Source organism: Anolis sagrei, chromosome 2, assembly GCF_037176765.1.
Source record: "Anolis sagrei isolate rAnoSag1 chromosome 2, rAnoSag1.mat, whole genome shotgun sequence".
Classification (NCBI taxonomy): domain Eukaryota; kingdom Metazoa; phylum Chordata; class Lepidosauria; order Squamata; family Dactyloidae; genus Anolis; species Anolis sagrei.
The window spans coordinates 77,142,145-77,162,883 of NC_090022.1; the positions used below are offsets into that span (position 1 = coordinate 77,142,145).

At 38.1% G+C, this 20,739-nt stretch overlaps 1 protein-coding gene across 12 annotated transcripts in view; it reads right to left on the bottom strand.

Moving 5' to 3' along the window:
* The window catches only part of NSD1 (nuclear receptor binding SET domain protein 1), a 75,714-nt gene that overhangs the window by 38,956 nt on the left and 16,019 nt on the right, over positions 1-20,739 (bottom strand). For all 12 annotated transcript variants that reach the window (XM_060765631.2, XM_060765625.2, XM_067463649.1 and 9 more), the window contains 3 exons: positions 8,376-8,511; positions 7,254-7,426; positions 4,055-5,681 (listed from right to left, as the gene is read on the bottom strand). In XM_060765631.2, the coding sequence (XP_060621614.2) occupies positions 4,055-5,681; positions 7,254-7,426; positions 8,376-8,511 (1,936 nt within the window). The remainder of the gene's footprint in view (positions 1-4,054; positions 5,682-7,253; positions 7,427-8,375; positions 8,512-20,739) is intronic.

Genomic DNA, 20,739 nt, shown 5'->3' on the forward strand with positions numbered 1-20,739 from the left:
AGAGACATTGCCCAGGAGACGCCCTGACGTGTTACCATCCTGTGGCACGGCTTCTCTCATGTCAAATTGCTGCCACTTATGAGGCCATCCTGAGTCCCCTTCAGGGTGAGATGGGCGGGGTACAAGTATGGGAAATAAACACTGTCCCTGCATAGGAAGCTGGAGCTGACAGATGGGAGCTCACCCAGACTCACGAAATCAAACCACCGACCTTCAGGTCAGCAGTTTAGCCAGCACAAGGGTTTAACCCATTGTGCTACTGTGGCTCCTTTTGAGGCTTAGTTATTTTCAGTGAGCATTGGTTCACAGTTCCATTTCTTCCAGAACAGAGTGGCTATGATGGCAGCATGAACACATCTCCTGAGCTAGGTGGGGATATTAGGTGAATTTCTGTTGAAGTTGTCACAGAACCAAGTTTTACTCATATACCACTGCTTTGCGCAAGCCAGAGTAAACTATTTTTGCATCAGAGTTTGCACTGAGTAACAACAGAAAAAGTAAATTTCAGTGTATTTGGATTCAACACATGTGAATCTCAATCCAGAAAAACTGATTTGGGTCCACGGAAAACTTTACATTTGCAAGCAAATATGTAGAAGGAAACCCATGGCATTTATCTGAATAAATCACAAATACATGAAGATACAAACATGGGATGCTACAGTCCAACTTAAAGGATCAGTAACACAAATCAGTAGGCAACGGTCGAAAGGGACGCTGTTGATTACTTGAATCAACAGGAAAAATACAGGAAGTGCCCTAAAAACGTCCTTTCTAAAAACACAGGAACTTCCAAAAAAATACAGGAAGTGCCCATGAGATATTATATGTGAAGTGACTTGATACAACTAAGAGGGCTTTTTCTCACAATTAGGAAGTGAAGTGGCAACTAAGTGTCTGATTTTTCAACTTCAGGTTGTAGGGGAGTATTGCACCAAATAACCACAGTAAAAAAAAACCAACAAAACAGCAGCATCCTAACATGCCAGCATTTTTGGTGTAGGAAGCTTATTTCAGCATATCACAGTAGCCTCTATCTCTACTTTTTGAGTGTGAAATTAGGAGGAGCCACAGGATGGGAATTTAGCTGCAAGGAACCTAGCATATGAGATAGATGTGAGAGAGTGCTTGTTGTTGAATTCCCATCCCAAAATTCTGTGGGTCTTCACAGATTGTCACTGTCGGGTGTCCCACCTTTAGAACAGCTACTGGGGATGCAGGGCACCTTTCATGTGTGCATGGCTGATTGCAAAGCACTTTGGAAACCGTGTCTTTTCCAAAGCAACTTTCTAATCTCTTATTTTTCCTCTTACAATATTGAATTACGAAGTACACTATAATTCTCAATTTGCAACACCCCTTATGCTTAATACAATGTACTAATTTTACTGAAGACCTTGACCAAATATGCCTATTTTCCAAAGCATGCTACTAAATCTACTTCCACATTACTATATAGACAGGTAGATGTCAAATCCAGGAAACATTTCACTATGAGTATGATTGAGTTACATAAGGGGCAGTCATCCTCGCCTTTCAATAATAGTAGGCCCATCTGGTGTGAGCCAAGCTTCCCCCTTCTGCAAGACAGTGAAAATTGCCACTGAAAGTGCACAATCTGTGTAAAGTGTGATTAGGGTTTTATGAGAGTAAACTCCTGTACCCAAATTGTCTAAGTCAAGTATTCAATTTAATGTACTGGCGATTTCCCATCAGGAGAAACCAATTAACATTTCCAGCACTACTGAACTCTATCTACTCTTCAGCTTGCAATTTTGCAGAGATAGGTCTGGTCTACACATACCACAAAATGACAATAAAAACCTGAGGTGTAAAAATGAATTGTATGATCACAGACTTCTGAGTCCAATTGCATTTTGAATACTCTCCCAAATAAAAGAAAGAACAACAAATTAATACATGAAGGGAAACACATCACACCACACCAGACCTCATTATACTACTGTATTTCTTCAACTGTAAGATGGCATCGATTGTAAGAAACACCTGAATTTCAGCAACCGCACCACCAAAAATACATAAGATATATCTGCAATTCTAAGACACACCTTATTATTATTATTATTATTATTATTATTATTAATTTACTTCATTCATATACCACTTTTCTCACCCCTGGGTGGACTCAATGTGGTTTCCAAGATATTCACAGCAAAATTCAATGCCTTACAAAACATGAAAAATCTAACATAAAACAGCAGTAACATAAAACTATCAATGAAATCACAAAACGTAACTACGTTTAAACATTAAAACAGGGGATTAAAACATATTAATATAAACATAAAAATCACATGATCCAAAAGCATGGTCCATATATATGTGTGTGTGTGTGTATGGGGAAAATGTGTCTTATAATTAAAGGAATACAGTAGTCCTCTACCTACTTTTTCACATAAGCAAGTGTAGTATGCTTCCCTTATCTATGGAGGATATGTTACAAGATTTCATATGAGTACATGAAACTGCAGGTAATGGCAAATCCCACTGAATGACTTCCACTATAAACAAGCTATAGTTGCACTGGAGAACCTAAGAAATGCCTACAACTTCATTTAACGTGGTAGACTCATACTCTAGTGAATGTTCCTTCATAACAGTAAATAATGTTTTGTTATTCATTCATTCAGTCGTTTCCGACTCTTCGTGACGTCATGGACCAGCCCACGCCAGTTAATACCCAGTAAATACCAAAATCTAGTTGTCAGGAAGCTGAGTTCTAACCCAGGCTTCTCCACACAGTTTTCTGTTGTGGAATCTTTCCTATTTGTTTTTAATGGAAAGTATCTACAGGTGAGGCCCAACCTGCAATCTGGTGAAGTATTACACCCCAGAGAACCCTTAGTTTATACAAATAACTCACATTTGAAAGTCAGATTGCTAAATTCCAGTTCATTCTCTTTGTTTCATGTGTCACACAGAAAGAAAAGCCCAATGAAATGTATGATGCTTATAGTTCTAGCATTCTAGGGCTCCTCTAAAAACCACTGAAAGAGTAACGCTTCACTTGGTTTCAATCAGTAGCGATCAAAGGAATGTTCTGTTTCCCTAGCTCGATTGATATGCTTACCAGCTTTAGACTGTTTTGATTTAAATACTGCAATTTCTTTTAGGACGCTACGAGGGTTACATCATCCAAACAACATTCTCTATTTGGTTTTGAAGAGTGACTCTAGGCATTCTCCAATTTCAGAGGATCGGCAACTCTCATGATTTTTATCAGATTGTGACTTCATTCTCACATGAACTAAACTGCTATCACAGGGCTTTTCATAACTTTTACCAGGGGGATGTCCCATCAGATTTTTTTCTCACAGTACCGTATTTTACAGCATAATAGTCGTGCGCCCCTTTTTGCCCCCCCATCAGTATTTTTGCTTTCATTGCATAGTAGTTGCAGCCTTGATTCACCGCCCCAAAGTACTGCTAGCAGATGACCAGTATACAGTGTAGTCAGCAGAGGAAGGAGCCTCCCCATTGTAACCTTTGTAACCCCATTGCTAGGCTTCCCTCTTCATGTGTCTTGCTGCACTACACAAGCCACAGCTTCTCTCACTTGCCTCCTTTCAGCTATAGCACGTCACTTGCCTGAGTCCAGAAGCACCAGGTCAGAGAGAGTGACAATACTAGCTCTCTTCAACCTAGTGATTTTGGGCTTAGCTGAGTAACGCTCACCAGCTGAAAGGAGGAACATTTATTTTCATCGTATAATAGTCACACTCTTTTTTCCACCCCAAGAAAGGGATAAAATTGCGGCTATTACATGGTGAAATATGGTATCTTTCTTTGCACTGCCTAGCAGGCTAGCGAATGATACTTGGATAAATCTATGTTGATGGGTCAAACTCTTTTGCTGCAGTGAAAAAACTGGTGTAGTAATTTGTCCTTTAATGCTGCATAAACTACTAGTGTGCATAGCTGCTTCAGTTTTGAACAGCTACATCCTGCTTAACAATTTGCATTGGAGAGTTCCCTTTTATTTAGCACAAGGATCAATAGATTTGATTGTGATATTTTGTGAAAGAGGACTGACCTTCTTTGGGTTTCTGACACTCTGCTTCTTGAACACTAGCTTGTTTCTTTTCTAATTTAGGAGCAGTTCCCGTTGTAGGCAAAGTTGTCAAATCACTCAGAGTGTTATTTCCAGAACTACCACCACTGTTAGAACTCCTGTAGGAGACTATGTTCTGAGTAGTCATTAGCTGCTTTTCTTTTGTCTTGCTATCATGTATATCTTTCAACATCATTAATAAGGTGCTGAACTTATAATCAGGCTCGACAGGCAGATGATTCTGCCCAGGGACAGATGAAAAGAGTAAGGGCACTGTGGTTTTAGGTGGCCCACTATCTTTAGCTTCATCATTCAAAGACCTATACGACAGCTCCTTCAGTTCTGAAAGCACGTGTTTCACAACTGCCGTCTCTATTTCAGCAGAATCACGGGAATTCTCATGTGCGCTGTTCAGCGGCTTGGGGCCATCCACCTTCCCACTTTTGGTAGAGGCATCTAAGTGAGACCCAAGAGAACTTTTGGTAGTAGAGAAGCAGCTGTCAGAGCTACATTCATCTTCCTTAAGAAAGGATTCTGTCCTGGCAGTAGCTCCTTTATGTTTGCACTTGATATTTCTGAACTGAAACTGCTTAGTATCCATTTGACTTGTGAACCCCTTACTTTGGAGTGTAGTGTGCTTATCTGCAATGGTGAAACTGTCATTCCTGTAAGCCAAAGCCACCTCCTCTGCAAAAGATGGCTCATGGAATCCCACCCTTCCTGCTTCCAAGTGGTCATTTCTATCAAGAGATCCTTGGAGAGTTTTGCGACGTCTGCTGTTGCTTTTTGAAACACCTTTAGAATATTTACTATTTCTTTTTCTTGAAGACGGTTCCTTTCTTTTTTTAATTACAGAGTCACCATTTTTCAGGACACTATATGTGGATGCTGCTGCTATGCTTTGGTCAAGGGAAATGAAATTGCAGGTGTCTGATGAATCAGAGTCTATCTGTTTTCTCTCAACTCCAGCATTAGTTGTAGAATAATGCTGTTGTAGTTTCGAAGTATATATTAAACCAGTTTTATTTTTATTTTTCTTCACACTGACTTTGGGTTTCTCCTGCTGGCTGTTTCTATGAGAAAACTCATGCTCTGGTTTCTTAGATTTATTTTCAAATTGTCTTTCTCCAAAAGAAGAGAGCAAATAGTTTTCCACAGTGCCTTTGGACCCCATCAGGCTCTTTGCTATTCTGCAAAGTTCATGAGATGCCTGCTTATCGGGCAAATTTGTAGCAACCGTGTCTTTAGCTTTGCCCTCTGGTATTTTCCCATCATACTCTCTCTTGGATGTCTCGAGTTTGGTACTGCTTTTTCTTATTCTGTTCCTCTTCCTGGTGTCAGAACTCTTCTTTGTTCGTGATTTAGTGACAATCTTCTCCATACCATGGGTGAAATGTTTGGAATCCAGTGCAAATGATTTCAAACATCCATTCAGTTGCGTGTTCTGTTCATTCAATGAAACCTTGTCATAAGATCCCATAAAATGCATTTCCTTCTCATTGTCCATTTTGCTAGAAGTCTGGAGGCATTTCTGGGTGCCATTCTGCTTAAGATATTCATTTGTAAGACCGACGCTGATCTCCCACCTAGCCATAAACCTCTTGGGAACCTTAGGTAAAAGAAAGGGGGGAAAATAAATTAAGATAATAATAGTTTTATATGCAAAAGGAACATATTACAAAGCTATATCAGTGCACATTCCTTAAAAGATGGGAACCAATATGTCCTTTAAGTAAGTGGTGGGAGGAATTGGGGGAAGAAGAGAATTTGTGTTCAGCTCCAGAATGTTAGTGATGCAAAAAGAACATAATGAAAGGCAGACTCTTTATGATGACAGTCATTAAGGTTAGGGCAGTCTTAAAAGAACAGTTCAGTTATATTTTATGAAAGTAATCTTGAACTGGAAATATTAATGTAGAGTTAGTATCTAAAAATAACATTGGATGCTGGTTCCAACAAAAATTCAAACCATTTTGCATCACTGCCCCCTCACCTTTCAGGTATAGTTTTTCCATTAATAATATTCTGCTTGGTTTTAAAAATATCACCTCTTATTCCAATTGATTCTCCAATCTAAGATATATGGATAAGGAAAGGCATAAGGCATTCTTTATTAGCAAGCTCAAAGTGCCAAATGCTATTAATCATTCTTAGAACTTTAAAATCCAACCCAAACTACATGTTTCAAAACCACACTGATAGGAGAATAATATATGTCCTTAAATTACTTTGAGTAGACTATGACTTACCATTATATTTTGTACTTGGATAAGGCTAACAACGGAACAAAATATTTAAAAACGAAAACTGTGCTATAAGACAGGAAATTTTTAGACGAAGGGGAAAAAAAAGAGAACAGGATAGTCCATTTGAGAAGGTGTTGAGAGGGAAGAAGAAAGTGGCAGGAGATCTCTACGAACAAATCATAACAGTAAAAGAAGAAATAATAGAGGAAATTTTCCAGACATGGAGAATGGACATGGAAATTGTGAGGGAAGACATCCAAAGGGAAATAAGTAATATAGCAAAAGAAAAGTATAATGTATAAAGGGAAGCAAGAAGGAAAATGTTACAAAAATGGTACAGAACTTCTGCACAACTTTCACGCTTCGTACCAGGGATAAAGGATAGGTGTTGGCATGGTTGTGAACAAAGAGGGGTGTTTAATCATATGATATGGGAATGTGATCAAGTGCAAGAATATTGGAAAATGATTGAAGGAGAAATCAATAGAATGTTAAATTTACAAACAGTAATAGTTAATAGAAATGTGCTACATGCACGGATAATAGGAGTGAAGAATATACAAAAGGAAAAATTGGTCGACAAATTAATAGCGTGTGCACAAATTGCTTTAGTGAGGGGTTGGAAAGGTAAAACAAAATGGACACTGACTAATTGGTATAACTATATAGTTAATATGTTAAATGTGGAAATAACAAATTGCAAATGGAATAATATAGATAAAATTGAAAAGGTTACAATAACTAAGAGGATGTGGGAACCAGTTAGGAATTATTTAGAGAATGTGCTAAGATGTGGAGTGGAAAAATTAAGACTGAGACTGATATTTCAAATATAACTTCTGTAGTTTGATGTATAAATTGCATGCAGAAAGAGGGGAGTGGGGAAAAAAACCAATAAAACTTTTTTTTTTTAAAAAAAAGAACGAAAACTGTACCTTGTGCCTGTAGTCCTTTTCTTTCTGCTTCCCCTTTCTTCGAAGGACAGGCAGTTCTTCAAACTGATGTCTTCCTTCAAAAACTACAATAGCTTTTCCTACAACCCAGGCCCTTTCAGATGGGTCTCCCAAGGTTTCCACACAGTACTGCCGATATGGTCTACGATTGGAAACTATTGAAAGAAGATTTAACATAATCAGCCTTTGGGTATCCTAGTGTAGGAGCAATAGTACAAAATTTCAGATTGCACTATAAATATAAATATTATTGTAATTATAACTTAACAAATGAGAACTGCAAAAAAAAAAAAAACAACAACAACTTTGGCACAGCATTCCTGTTTCCTAATAAGACGGGTTCAACCCATTCCTCCTGAGACATTATATGCTCTGAAGAGCCTTGCACACTCTTTTGATGTTTTGAACTTAGTAGTTTTGTTTGAAAACATATTCTGTGTTTACACAGAAGTTTTTGGGCTCCATTTTTCTAAAATTCACCATAACTTGAGATCACTGTTATAGGACAAGATATACACATTAAGCTTGCCTTTCTTAGCCCTTCTTCCCCCACACAAAAACCTTTAAAACTGCTCAATTAAAAAGAAAAATCCAAAACATGCTATCAAAAAAGAAAGAAAGAAAAACTTAGAAAAGCCCTACTGATTTCAATAGGACATAATTCCAAATGCAGCTCGGGTGTCTCTTATCTGAAATGCTTTGGAGATGAAAGGTTTTGGATTTCAGATTCTTTGGTATTTGTACAGCATATACATTCATAACAAGATACACTGGAGTCGAAACATGAAAATCATTTATGTTTCATATTCACCTTTTATACACAGTCTGAAGATAATTTTATAAACAGTATTTTAAATAATCAACCACTAGAAAGCAAAGGTGTCATTAAGCCACCCATGTGGATAATTTTGGTGCATTACAGATTTCGGTATAAGGGATATTCTACCTGAATATCACTTTAAGATTGAGCCTTGTTTTTCTTATTATGTTTTTTCCTTTGCAAAGGGATATTTTGACCAATACCCAATTAACACATATACATGCAAAAAAGCAACTATGACCATCACCACAGAATACTAATTTTCTTATCACAAAATATATTACCTTTCATTTTTGAATGAGTATCTAAGATGGGATCATGACAAATTTTACAGGGCCACCATGGACGTCGGTTGAACTTTGCCCAAACGAGATCTCCAGCTTCATACTTCACTGGAGCAGGTTTCTTCTTATTTTGACCCTTTAAAATAAAAAAGAAACTAAACTGAGACACATGAACCTTGAATGGACGTAGGAAGAGCTGCCAAGACTGCAACCTGCAAGAGTTCTAAGCTCCAATGATCAAATGGTAGGAATTAGAGCTGGAGCATTTACTTAAATTATTTTTCGTTCTGATATGCTGCATTTATTTTGTACTCTTTTTTGGAAATTCAGAAAAGCATCAATATTAAGATTTTGATTCATTACATTTTAAAAAGTTGTATCACTTTTTAAAACTATGTATTTTTAACTTGGTCATGAACTTAAACGTCTATTTAAGTGCATGCCTAGGCTTTATTCTTTATCAAATCAAACAACAAACCAAGTGCAAAGTATTTCATTACATCCCACAGAGATTAACTGGACACTACAACCACCTCCTTCAAAGAAGAACAAGTTTGTGTAGCTCATCATAGAATCATAGAATCAAAGAGTTGGAAGAGACCTCATGGGCCATCCAGTCCAACCCCCTGCCAAGAAGCAGGAATGTTGCATTCAAATCACCCCTGACAGATGGCCATCCAGCCTCTGTTTAAAAGCTTCCAAAGAAGGAACCTCCACCACACAGATACTTACTGCATTTTCCTGTTCAAGGATGCAGGCATGCAACATTTTTGGCAACTCGACATCCTAGTGTCATGCCGAGAACATTTTAAACACTTAAGCTACAATCCTATGCATTATTGTGTGAAAAATAAATCCTATTTTGGGGTAAACATGCATAGGATGATGATAATAATAATGATAATAATAATAATAATTTATTTGTACCCCGCTACCATCTCCCCAAGGGATTCGGTGTGGCTTACATGAGGCCGAGCCCACAATACATCAGCAAAACAACAATAAGAGCAATACAAAACAATAAAATGAAACTCATAAACAAAAAACAAGCAGTAAGCATTAACAATAGCACAACAACGCTTAAAAACCTATGGCTGGGCCAAATGTAATAATTAAATTTTTTAAAAATAATGCTGAGCATGACCAGGTGAAATATATAACTAGGATAGAATTTTGGAGAGGAAAGGGCATGCAGGCAATCCTAGATTGCATTGCACATGCCCATATTTCATTTCAACAATGTAGAGACATAAAAGGAGCTGTACCACATGCTTTTCCCCAATGTACAGCCTGCCCAGGGGTTCACAAATTATGGCTGCACTTGGCAGCAAAGCATTATTTCTATAAGCAGCTATGAAACGCAATGCTATCAGAAAAGCATTATTATTATTATTATTATTATTATTATTATTATTATTATTTCAACAGTTATGTTATCCTAGTTTTACTGAACCTGCTTTTTAATAATTTAGGGTTTTAACGTGAAATTAATTCTATTGCTTCTGAATGGATTTTATTTATTTCTTTCCAGTTTTAAATACTGTTTTACCTACATACAAAAACGTATGTTCAAGTACAGTATCTAAATATTCTATTCAGGTATTTTTGAAAGCCATTGCAGTTTTAAATACAATTACATAATACTGACAATGGATGGAACCAAGATATTCATTCTTCTGTCATCGGAAATTTTATTACACTAATACAAGAAGGTAGGATTGGGGAGTCAGTTGCGAGCTTAAAGGCTACACTTCATTTGTAGCCTGTGCTTTCAGAGGCTACTATGTATTGTGGAAATGTATTTCAACTCTCAATCTGAATCACGAAACTCTCAGCCAACAGAATTTTCAAAGACTACATTGAGGTTTGTTTATTTTTAATCAGAATTTATAAGAGAAATCAATCTATTCACATATAATCTCCATCATTTTAGGATCTCAGGTTATTATAGCATCTGCTCGTCTCTCAAAGCCAAATGAGAAAATCCAAAATTTGGCAAGAGGCAAGAAACCAACTTATAAAAGTGTCCAGGGTTTGTTACTTTTCAATAATCCTTAAAACTATATTTTAAAATCAGGTAAAGGGGAACTTGACAATAAGCATTTTTCTCTAGTTCAGTTCTTCCTAAATTTCAACTATTCCTACTTACACAATTTTGATTTTAGTCAGTTATCCCATGCATTTTCCTTCAAGACTAAGCTGCACTGTATTTATTTATTTCTTACTAAATAAGTATAAATTCAAGTTGCACAATTTGTAGAGCATTTGGTGCCCAAGAGCCTCCGAAACGATGCCTCTGAGGAAGGAGCGGGGAGTAGCGGAGATGACAAGGAGGAGCGCCTGCCCCCCCCCCACTTCCTCTTCTTCCTCCTTCCCCCCCTCCATTGCGGCTTGGGGGGGGGGGAGGAAAAAACTGCGATATGGCGAGTCCGATAAAGTGAACTGCGAAGCGGCCAGGGAACACTATATTGTTTTCAGATATTAACTTTCTACTGACATTTCTCAGAGGCTACAAGAGGTTGCAGACCTGAAGAGAGAACTAAGCTCCATCTTTCAAATCCTTCTTCTGCCAGTTAATTGACCCAGTTAAGATATGAACAAGCCTTATCAGGAAGTAGGATGCCTTTGGTCCTCCAGAAGTTTATAATAGCTCACGCAGCCATGGCAAATGTGTGGCTCTCAAGATGCAGCCCAACTATGTCCGGAGAGTCAGAAAGTCCATTCATACTCCACAGCCCACTATAACTGCATTGGATCGTATCACAAACATTAAATAAAAAGGGGAACATTAATTGCTGGCCAGAACATGGAAATACTATTACGACAAACGGCTTTAGATTTGTCAAAGCCTGGTATTGTCCGGTGCCTATTCTGTGCTATACTCCAACATACACTACTAATTACTGCCTTCTACTACTGACCTTGGCTACTTGGATATAGCTTATGGTTACCTTTCAACTCTTGTGACACTCAGTTCCACGAACCTTTCTTCCTGCTTACCTATCTGCACCTGTGTACCTGGATTCTTCCAGTTTTTTTTGAGGCTTTCAACCAAAACAAGACATTTTGCATTGGCTGAGAGGGGGAAATCCCTGTCTGATTCCACCACCCCAACCTGCTCTCCTCGCAATACTTGGACTGCAGCACACAGACAACAAAGACATCTGACCCAAATGAAATTTCATTAATTCACTCCATTTCATTTGTAGAACAATTTTTTTCCTTCAGTACTTGGATGCAAGCATTTTTGGGAACTAAATAAGTCATTTAAAGCCTCTGCCACAAGACATCCCAGACTTTTCCGTGCTCCAATTAATCTGTGAAACTGGCTCAAACAGGAGCATTCAAAATCGGGAATCCCCACAATCTGCAACTTTATCATGCAAATGGTTGAATCCATTAAACAGGATCAAATCTAAAGACATTTTAGGAGATTTGTTGCATCTTATCTTACCAGAAGAACAGTCATTATTTAGGGTACAAAAACATTAATATTTATTATGAAAAATATGAAAAAATGCATTTATAGTTACTAATGTATTTAAAATACATTTTTGTTTTATAATTATTTTTCCAATGTGATTTACCTCCCAGTAGGTATGTTTGGAGAGCAGCCACAGACATTTAAAAATAGTCAATATTTTAAGGTGTCAACAGAAAAACATGACCTGTCTGAAGTAACTACTGCTAATTTCAGGCATGATACAAAGTCTAACTATGGCTTGCTGTGACATTTCTATACAATGGTTTCTAATCAGCCAGAAAATCAGAATCAGAAACTATGGTTTGAAAGCAATTTCTCATGTCTGTATTGAAAAACACACATGCTACACAATAATTGTGACTCTAGAGCAGGCATGGGCAAACTTTGGCCCTCCAGGTGTTTTGGACTTCAACTCCCACAATTCCTAACAGCCGGAGTTGTGGGAGTTGAAGTCCAAAATATCTGAAGGGCCAAAGTTTGCCCATGCCTGCTCTAGAGTCACAATTATTGTGCAGTATGGCTTCACACAAATGGGAGTGCAAAAAAGAAAGAAAACTAAAATGAGGTAAATCACTTTGGGTCACAGTTGGCTAGGGCTTCTGATTAGAGCACAATTCGAATCATGTAATAATAAGAATTGGAAGAGACCACATGGGCCATCCAGCCCAATCCCTTGCCATGCAGAAAAAAACCCCACAAAGTCCCCTGACAGGTGGCCATCCAGCTTCTGTTTAAACATCTCCAAGGAAGGAACTTCCAATTCTGCTTTGTAATATAACCCCACTGAAAGAATTTCCTAAACTGTACATAAATCTCTGTATCAAGTTATGCCTTTTTTTCAGCGATCTCCTTAAATGTAAAACTCAAACGAGTGGGCCTTACAGAATATATTCAATGCTACATAATAAATTTTAATTGGTTCCGGAAAAAGAAATTTGTATTTATAGCTATGTTAATAAAAAAAACTAACTTAATCTTAGCTTTCCAAATGTGAGAACACAAAACACTGACTTTAACAAAATTTTATCCTAAAAGAGGAACAGCAGGATATGATCCAGAACTGGGATTGATGTCGACTTAACCCATCTCTGCCTGTTGTTTCCCACCGAGCAATGAGAATCATGAGGATTCAATGGATAAAAATCAAGTAGAAGAGAGAATTAAGAGAAGAAGATGTCTGTCTGCTGCTTCTCCTTTTCAAACCATGCTCTCTCCATATCACTTCTTATCTAGGCATTGATTTACTACAGAAAACTCGACTGTAATCTATAAGCAGTTATAAAAAGCCAAACTAGAAGTACAAGTTAAGCTATTCACATTTGCACAAATTTTGTAGAAATTGTTCAATTTTCCATTACACAAACCAGAAAGTGGGATGGGATGGGATAGGGAGACTGTATTACTGGATACAATATATATTTGCAGTTGGAAAGAGTTAAGTGCCCATATAATTAATTTAAGTCCAAACGTGATAAATGGAAGAAGGTCGTAGGAACATACTTTTTAAATCATTCTATCATAAATCCATAACACAGTTCTCCAAATTGATCTTTTCTAGTCCAACATATATAATGGAATTGTGATCTACAGTTTTGGACCAAAGTAATATTGAGAGATATTTGGCACTTAAGGTGTAATCCTATACTTAAACTGCAACATTCAAAAGAGCTATGGCAGTTGGAAGAAGCCCTGATTACCAAGCATAATAGAAGATAACCAGCACTGTAACATATAACCCAGTAGCACGCCTTGCTGGTGGGCCTCTTCTACTGATGAAGAGGCACCAGCAGAACAACTAAAACTCTGTGGAGTTCAGGTAGCAAAGGGCAGGCACACACTCACACTATAGACTGCAATCCTGCAAGACTATATTTCTGCCAATGATAGAGCTGTGGGTGACTCCTGGTTTGATATCAATAACTTCATTTACTTAAATGAGAATGTATGTAGGCCAACCTAGGTCAATTACTATCCTGCCCATGTCAGAACTGAGTAAGATATGGTACTATTCAAGACACTACCAGTATATAAAATCCACACAAGAAGACCCACAGGTCAGGTGAAAGGGTGATTGATTAAAGCACTCTGCCCCCCAGGCTGTGTAGACTTATTTACTTACTTATGGTATATTCTGCCTTTCTCCTTCCCAGGGATCTAAGCCATCTCTCAAATGTTAAAACAAGACTTCACAAAGTCGAAGACTGCAGGAAAATCACTTAATAAAACCGGGCTGTCTCTAGTAAACCACAGTAAATTGAGACCATTATCAACATCAAATTGAGAGCATTATAATACTTGCCTTCCCAGAACTGCAATAATAAGGGGACTAAGCATGGTCAACTTGCTTTTCTCTGCCCCACCCAGAAGCATGATAAAGCTTGCTACAGGAAGACAGTGATAGATAAATTCTTGATAAGAGACTAAGGACTTTATTGCATAGAGTTGAGGAACTGGCACAGTATGAGAGCAAACCAGAGAAGCTGTCCTATTACAGGATGTCATGTGATACCAGTTACCAGCTCCTTCCTCCACGCAATGAAACCATCAGGGGCTACTGAGAGGCAAAGCTTGTCAATAACCTCTAATCATGTCACAGTCCAAGGATATACACTGTGCAGTGAGTCTGGGTGCTTCTTTTCACCAGGCACTTTGCAATTGTGAAAAAACAATAATTAAAAAAAGAGGGGAAGCGTCACAGCAGGAGGGTTGACTTTTGCCATTCATCTGGAAGTGCAGCTTTGCACAGCTTGCTTACTTACAACATTTATATTCTGTCCTTCTCACCCCTCAAGGGACTCAGGGTGGATCACAATGCACATATACATGGCAAACATTCAATGCCATAGACACACAACATGTATAGACAGACACACAGAGGCTATTTAATTTTCCAGCTTCATAAGGGTATGTTCGAATTGCAGCTACTAGGAGCTGTCACTTCACCATCCACTTGTGACACCAATAGAGTATTTCCTCATTCTTTTGCATGCTGCTGGAGATTTCTATGGTGTTGTAAATTAGTTAAATTAGCCTCCCCACATAAGCCATACCTAAATTTCCTACTTGACAGATGTAACTGTCTTTTGGGCTGCAAAGGTCGACAGCAAGCTAGACAAATGGTCAGGAGCTTACTCAGATCTGGGCTGGCTTCGAACTCATGACCTTTTGGTCAGTAGTGATTTTAATGCAGCTGACTCCCAACCAGCTGCACCACAATTGCTGAGACATCGCAAGTGTGAAACACTAGAGACAGGCAAAGCCTCTCATCATCTTGAGGGTATGTTGCTACTACACCATACTGTGGGAATGGTGCAGGATAGTGGCAAGTGTGCAGTAATGTCCTAAGAGCAAAACTGCATATAATGCAGAGTTTATCTCCCTAGTTGAGATATAGCGAAGGGACAGAGAGGTGAGAAAAAAGCTGTCATGGCTGAGAGAGAAAGCGATAACCAATACTTGAAGGGTAATTATGGAGAATCCCATTTTTCTTCAAGGAATAGAGATTTATTATGTATTGCACACAATGCATCCTTGGTTGTGTATCAGACTCTATCCTGTTCCATTTTTTTACATCTAAGCTAGCTGCAATAGATTAGTTCATTGCTAATTACTTTATACAAAATAGTATGAACTGATAGATATCTTTTTTTTTTTACTTTACACAGCATGATATTCCAGGAAACCAGGCATGTTGTGAATGCGAAGTATACTAATAAATGCTGTTCAACTGGTCCAACTAGCAGGATGAGCCAAAAAAACTAGGAAACTGTAGTTTCCTTCTGAGTTTACTGTGTGTGAACAAATCAGGGAAGCTGCCCAATGCTAGACAACAAAATAAACCACCCATTGAGCAAAGCTCCATTTTTTTTTTTGTTTAACTGATCTAATTAAGTAGCAACCAGCCCATTTATGAGACTTGGCTTGACATGTGATACAAATGCATCAATTGATGCTATGGTTATTTATAATTGTCCCTCCTGTAGGTTGCCATTGTTGTTTTTCATGTGACATGAGGATTTGTTTGCATACTTTTTTGAAAAGTTAGAGATGCAGATGATGATCCCAAGTAGGTACACAGCACCAGCTCCCACTCTACTCATTTGTATGTGTGGGAGGGGGTGTGAGCATCCCACACTGGTAACCAAGGAAAAGGAGGTGGCCAGGCACAATGTGTATCAGCTGCAATTGTCTTCTGCCTCCCCACCTTTCCACACACATTTTTGCTACAGATGAACACTGTGTCCTGACTGAACAGTATTGGCTCTTTCTCTTTGCATCCCACTCATCTCCAACCATGGGAAGCAGTTTTCCCTACTTATTATTCAAGCCATTTCTGACTTATGGCAACCCTAAGATGACTATCACAGGGTGGATTTTTTGAAGAAGGGTGAGAGAATTTATCCTTCATCCAAAGTCACCCAGTAAGTTTCAATGACTAAATGGGGAATCAAATCATGGTCCCTAACTACTACTACTACTACTACTACTACTACTACTACTACTACTTTATTCTTCTATCCTGCCACCATCCCCCCGAATGGACTTGAGGTGGTTTACACACGGCACAAGGTGAATAAAAAACAGAACATAAAATAAAACACAGTATAACATCAGTCCAAGGCTCAACCATGATATTATCCTGGCTTTTTTTTTACCCCAAAACAGGGAAGGAACTCATCCTTCCACACAATATCAAGGTCTCTGCCAGGCAAAAGCCAGGCACTCCACTCATGAGCATTTGTGCCACACAAAACTATAGCACAGAAGCAGAAAAGGAGAAACTGAGCCCATAGCATGCTTCATTGTAATTCCTAAGTGCTTGAACAACCACCACAATCTCCCCTTCATCCAGGAGAAAGCTGCAATATGAGCACCATCTAAGGTAGGCATACACAATCTGTAGCCCTCCAGCTGTGTTGGCCTTCAACTCCCAGAACTCCTGGCCATTGGACAAGCTGACCAGGGCTACTGGGAATTGGAGGCAAAAACAGCTGGAAGGCCACACATTTTGTAGGCCCAATCTAACGACACAGGTGGTATTTATTCCTCTAGCCCTCTCATCTCCCCACAAAGTAAACAGCAACTTCCTCCAAAATCCCTTACTGAGCATGCATAAAATGCAAAAGGGAGGTAACATATAAGCTTGTCATACAAATTCTCTCCAGATATTTTTGGAAAAAACAAAAATATAGACATTTGGTCACCAAAATGGGAATTAGTATCCCTTAATGTATATTGGAAGAAGCCTTCAAGTGGCCTCTAGAGAATCATAGAATCATAGAATCAAAGAGTTGGAAGAGACCTCATGGGCCATCCAGTCCAACCCCCTGCCAAGAAGCAGGAATATTGCATTCAAACCACCCCTGACAAATGGCCATCCAGCCTCTGCTTAAAAGCTTCCAAAGAAGGAGCCTCCACCACACTCCGGGGCAGAGAGTTCCACTGCTGAACGGCTCTCACAGTCAGGAAGTTCTTCCTAATGTTCAGATGGAATCTCCTCTCTTGTAGTTTGAAGCCATTGTTCCGCGTCCTAGTCTCCAAGGAAGCAGAAAACAAGCTTGCTCCCTCCTCCCTGTGGCTTCCTCTCACATATTTATACATGGCTATCATATCTCCTCTCAGCCTTCTCTTTTGGAGGCTAAACATGCCCAGTTCCCTAAGCCGCTCCTCATAGGGCTTGTTCTCCAGACCCTTGATCATTTTAGTCGCCCTCCTCTGGACACATTCCAGCTTGTCAATATCTCTCTTGAATTGTGGTGCCCAGAATTGGACACAATATTCCAGGTGTGGTCTAACCAAAGCAGAATAGAGGGGTAGCATTACTTCCTTAGATCTAGGCACTATGCTCCTATTGATGCAGGCCAAAATCCCATTGGCTTTTTTTGCCGCCACATCACATTGTTGGCTCATGTTTAACTTGTTGTCCACGAGGACTCCAAGATCTTTTTCACACGTACTGCTCTCGAGCCAGGCGAACTGAAAATGATTCTATTTACTTTATGTGATTTTCCTGACTGTCACATGTACCTATTGAAATTTAGATCAAATGTTTATAGGAACCTACCCTTATTCTTTCCATGTTATTTTTGCCTCAGTTACCAAAGTTTAAGAAGTAATACCAGGAACACTACATGGTTAACTGAGATAATCCTATAGATAGAACTACTCTAATGGCTAATATTTAAACCCCTCTTCATTATCAGTATTTGTCAGAATCCACAAGACTGTATCAAATAAATAGGGTTTTTGTTTTGTGCAGAAAAGGCCACTTCACAAAATACTGGAAAATAATATGAGTTGTACTAAATATTAATATGCGACTCGTTGTTTGATATGTTAAGGATGATGTTATTTTCCTTCAAATGCTTTTGTAGCATATTAACTATGGTACTTCCTTTTAACAAACACATTTTTAGAGTGGCAGAATAGGGGTGGAAGACTCTTCCATAACTCGTAACATCCATGAACTTAATTACATCAGTTATTTAAGAAAGCTATCCAGTATTATAATATGCTTATGCTCAGGAATTAGCCAAACATTGCAATTTAACACAACATATACCATTATATATCATATTTACACAACACCGCTCTTTTCTCAGAAAACACCAGCATGGTGTAGTGGTTTGAGTATTGCAGTACGACTCTGGAGACCAGGGTTCGATTCCCTGCTTAGCTATGGAAACCCACTGGATGACCTTGGAGAATCGCACTCTTTCTGCCTCAGAGGAAGGCAAATTGTGCCAAGAAAATCCCATGACAGGTTTTCTTTAGGGTTGCTCTAAGTTGGAAATGACTTGAAGGCACACAACAACAATTCTGTTACTATTTATTGGAACCATGTGGAATTTAGGCTTCCCCCCAAAAAAGTAGAAAAGGAAAAAAAATCAAATGCCCTAATAGTATGTTTAGTTGAAACATTATATTCAGAGAGGCTCAAAGCTTTATGGAAATTAATTTATTGGAAAGTTTGTAATGTATAAAGAAAATAGCATACTACTCTTTTTTCTTTAACAAAAATGATTACATCTGAAAGGGCCCTATTTTAAGGTCACATATAAAGCTGTACTAGATATATCAACAATTTAATTTTCTTTTATTGAGGTATAACTATATTGAGGTATAACTATAGTTTGTCTTATTATAATGTTTTATTGTTTACTCACTCCATCTTTTCTATTATTTATCAGATCCATTTCAAAAATATTTAGTACAAGTAGCTGAACATTTTATTTCACTAAAGGATTTGTGGGAAGAGGAAGACTGTCACACTGACCTTTGTGACTTGTGCTTGTGAATAACAAAAAGAGATTTTGTGAAATAAAGAACAAGCTTAGCAGAGTGTTCCTTTGTCCGTCTATTCCTCTGTGCACTAGGCTTTGTCAATGATTTGTTCCTTACAATAACTAGACATTCATATCCTACATTCAGCCCAGACAACCGCTGTGGATAGATTGGAAAAAAATCACTGAAAAAATAAAACATCAAAAATTGGATTTTTAAAAATCCATCTCAAATCTCTGATATCAGCACATATTCATTTCAATATCCAACATATACAAGAGGTGCAGTTCTATTTTTTCTGGTTCTAAGCATTTTGCTGTGAGATACATAAAACTAATTAATCAAAGAAATAGAAATCATTTATTTTTTAAAAAAACATTCCAAGAATATAGCCATAGTGGATAAAGACTGACGCTGGCTAAAAAGAAGTCTTTCTGAAATAACAAAATATAAATACTCATAATTATTGCACATTGAAGCAACATTTGATCAGCCCCCTCTTTCCTGGCCTTCAGAAGGAAAGTGAAAACATGGTTTTGGGATCAAGCCTTCAGAGAATAGTGCAGCGCAATAGTAGATATGGAATATGTGCAATGACTACTGGAACGGCTCTGAACTACAATTATGGATGGTGTGATTTTAATATTGAATGTAATGTTTTTAAATGTTTAATATGTATTATTTTTTAATTTAAATGTAATGTTTATTGGAACTGTATGTTGCCCTAAGCCATTGAATAATTGCCTATACGTCAGCTGCCTTGTGTCCCCTTCGGGGTTGAGAAAGATGGGGCATAAATAGGGCAAATAAATAAATAAATAAATAAATGTCTGAAACTGACTATCTTAAACTGATTTTCAATTGGAACAGCAGAATAGTTCAAATCTGCCTAAATTGTGATATTGTTGGAGGGAATATCACTTTTGCAGTTTGTGTTTCATGTGATTTTCTTTGCTCATTAACAACGCAATGAAAAAATGAGGTATTTTCTAGCCCCTTTTAACAAGACTAAATAGTCATGATACCATCTCTTCTCTGCAAGACTTCACAGAAAGAAAAGCATGCATATGTATAGATTTAAAAAGCAGAACTGCCAAATTTCGGTTCTGGGACCCACCATGGATACAAAAATACACAGACAATAATACCTCATCTTTGAAATGGTGGTGATGTGAACATTTCAGCATGTCCATATTAATGTCTCCTACATTTACTAATAAGGAGTGCAACAATCTGCAATCACTGCAAATCATGGATCCAAGGGCACACTGTATAGCCATTCAGCACAGTAGCAATAGAATTTCTACAGAGCTTTCAATTATTTTGTTCCTTCTTCTACACATTGGACTGGAACTATCACCAGTCTTTAGGTGGAAATTTGGGAATCCAAGGAGGAAATTCCATTCATAGAATGGAGGCACTAATCTCAGCAGTTTCTGACATCCAATGCATCAAGTGCTCCCTATGTCATCTGAAAATATGCTTCGAGGAACTGGAAGACTTTCCACTAGTGGGATTCTCTTGTGAGTGGAATTCTATGGCAGGGGGCACTCCTGCTGATAGGTTTATGGTCTAAGTAAACGTTAGCATCTAATA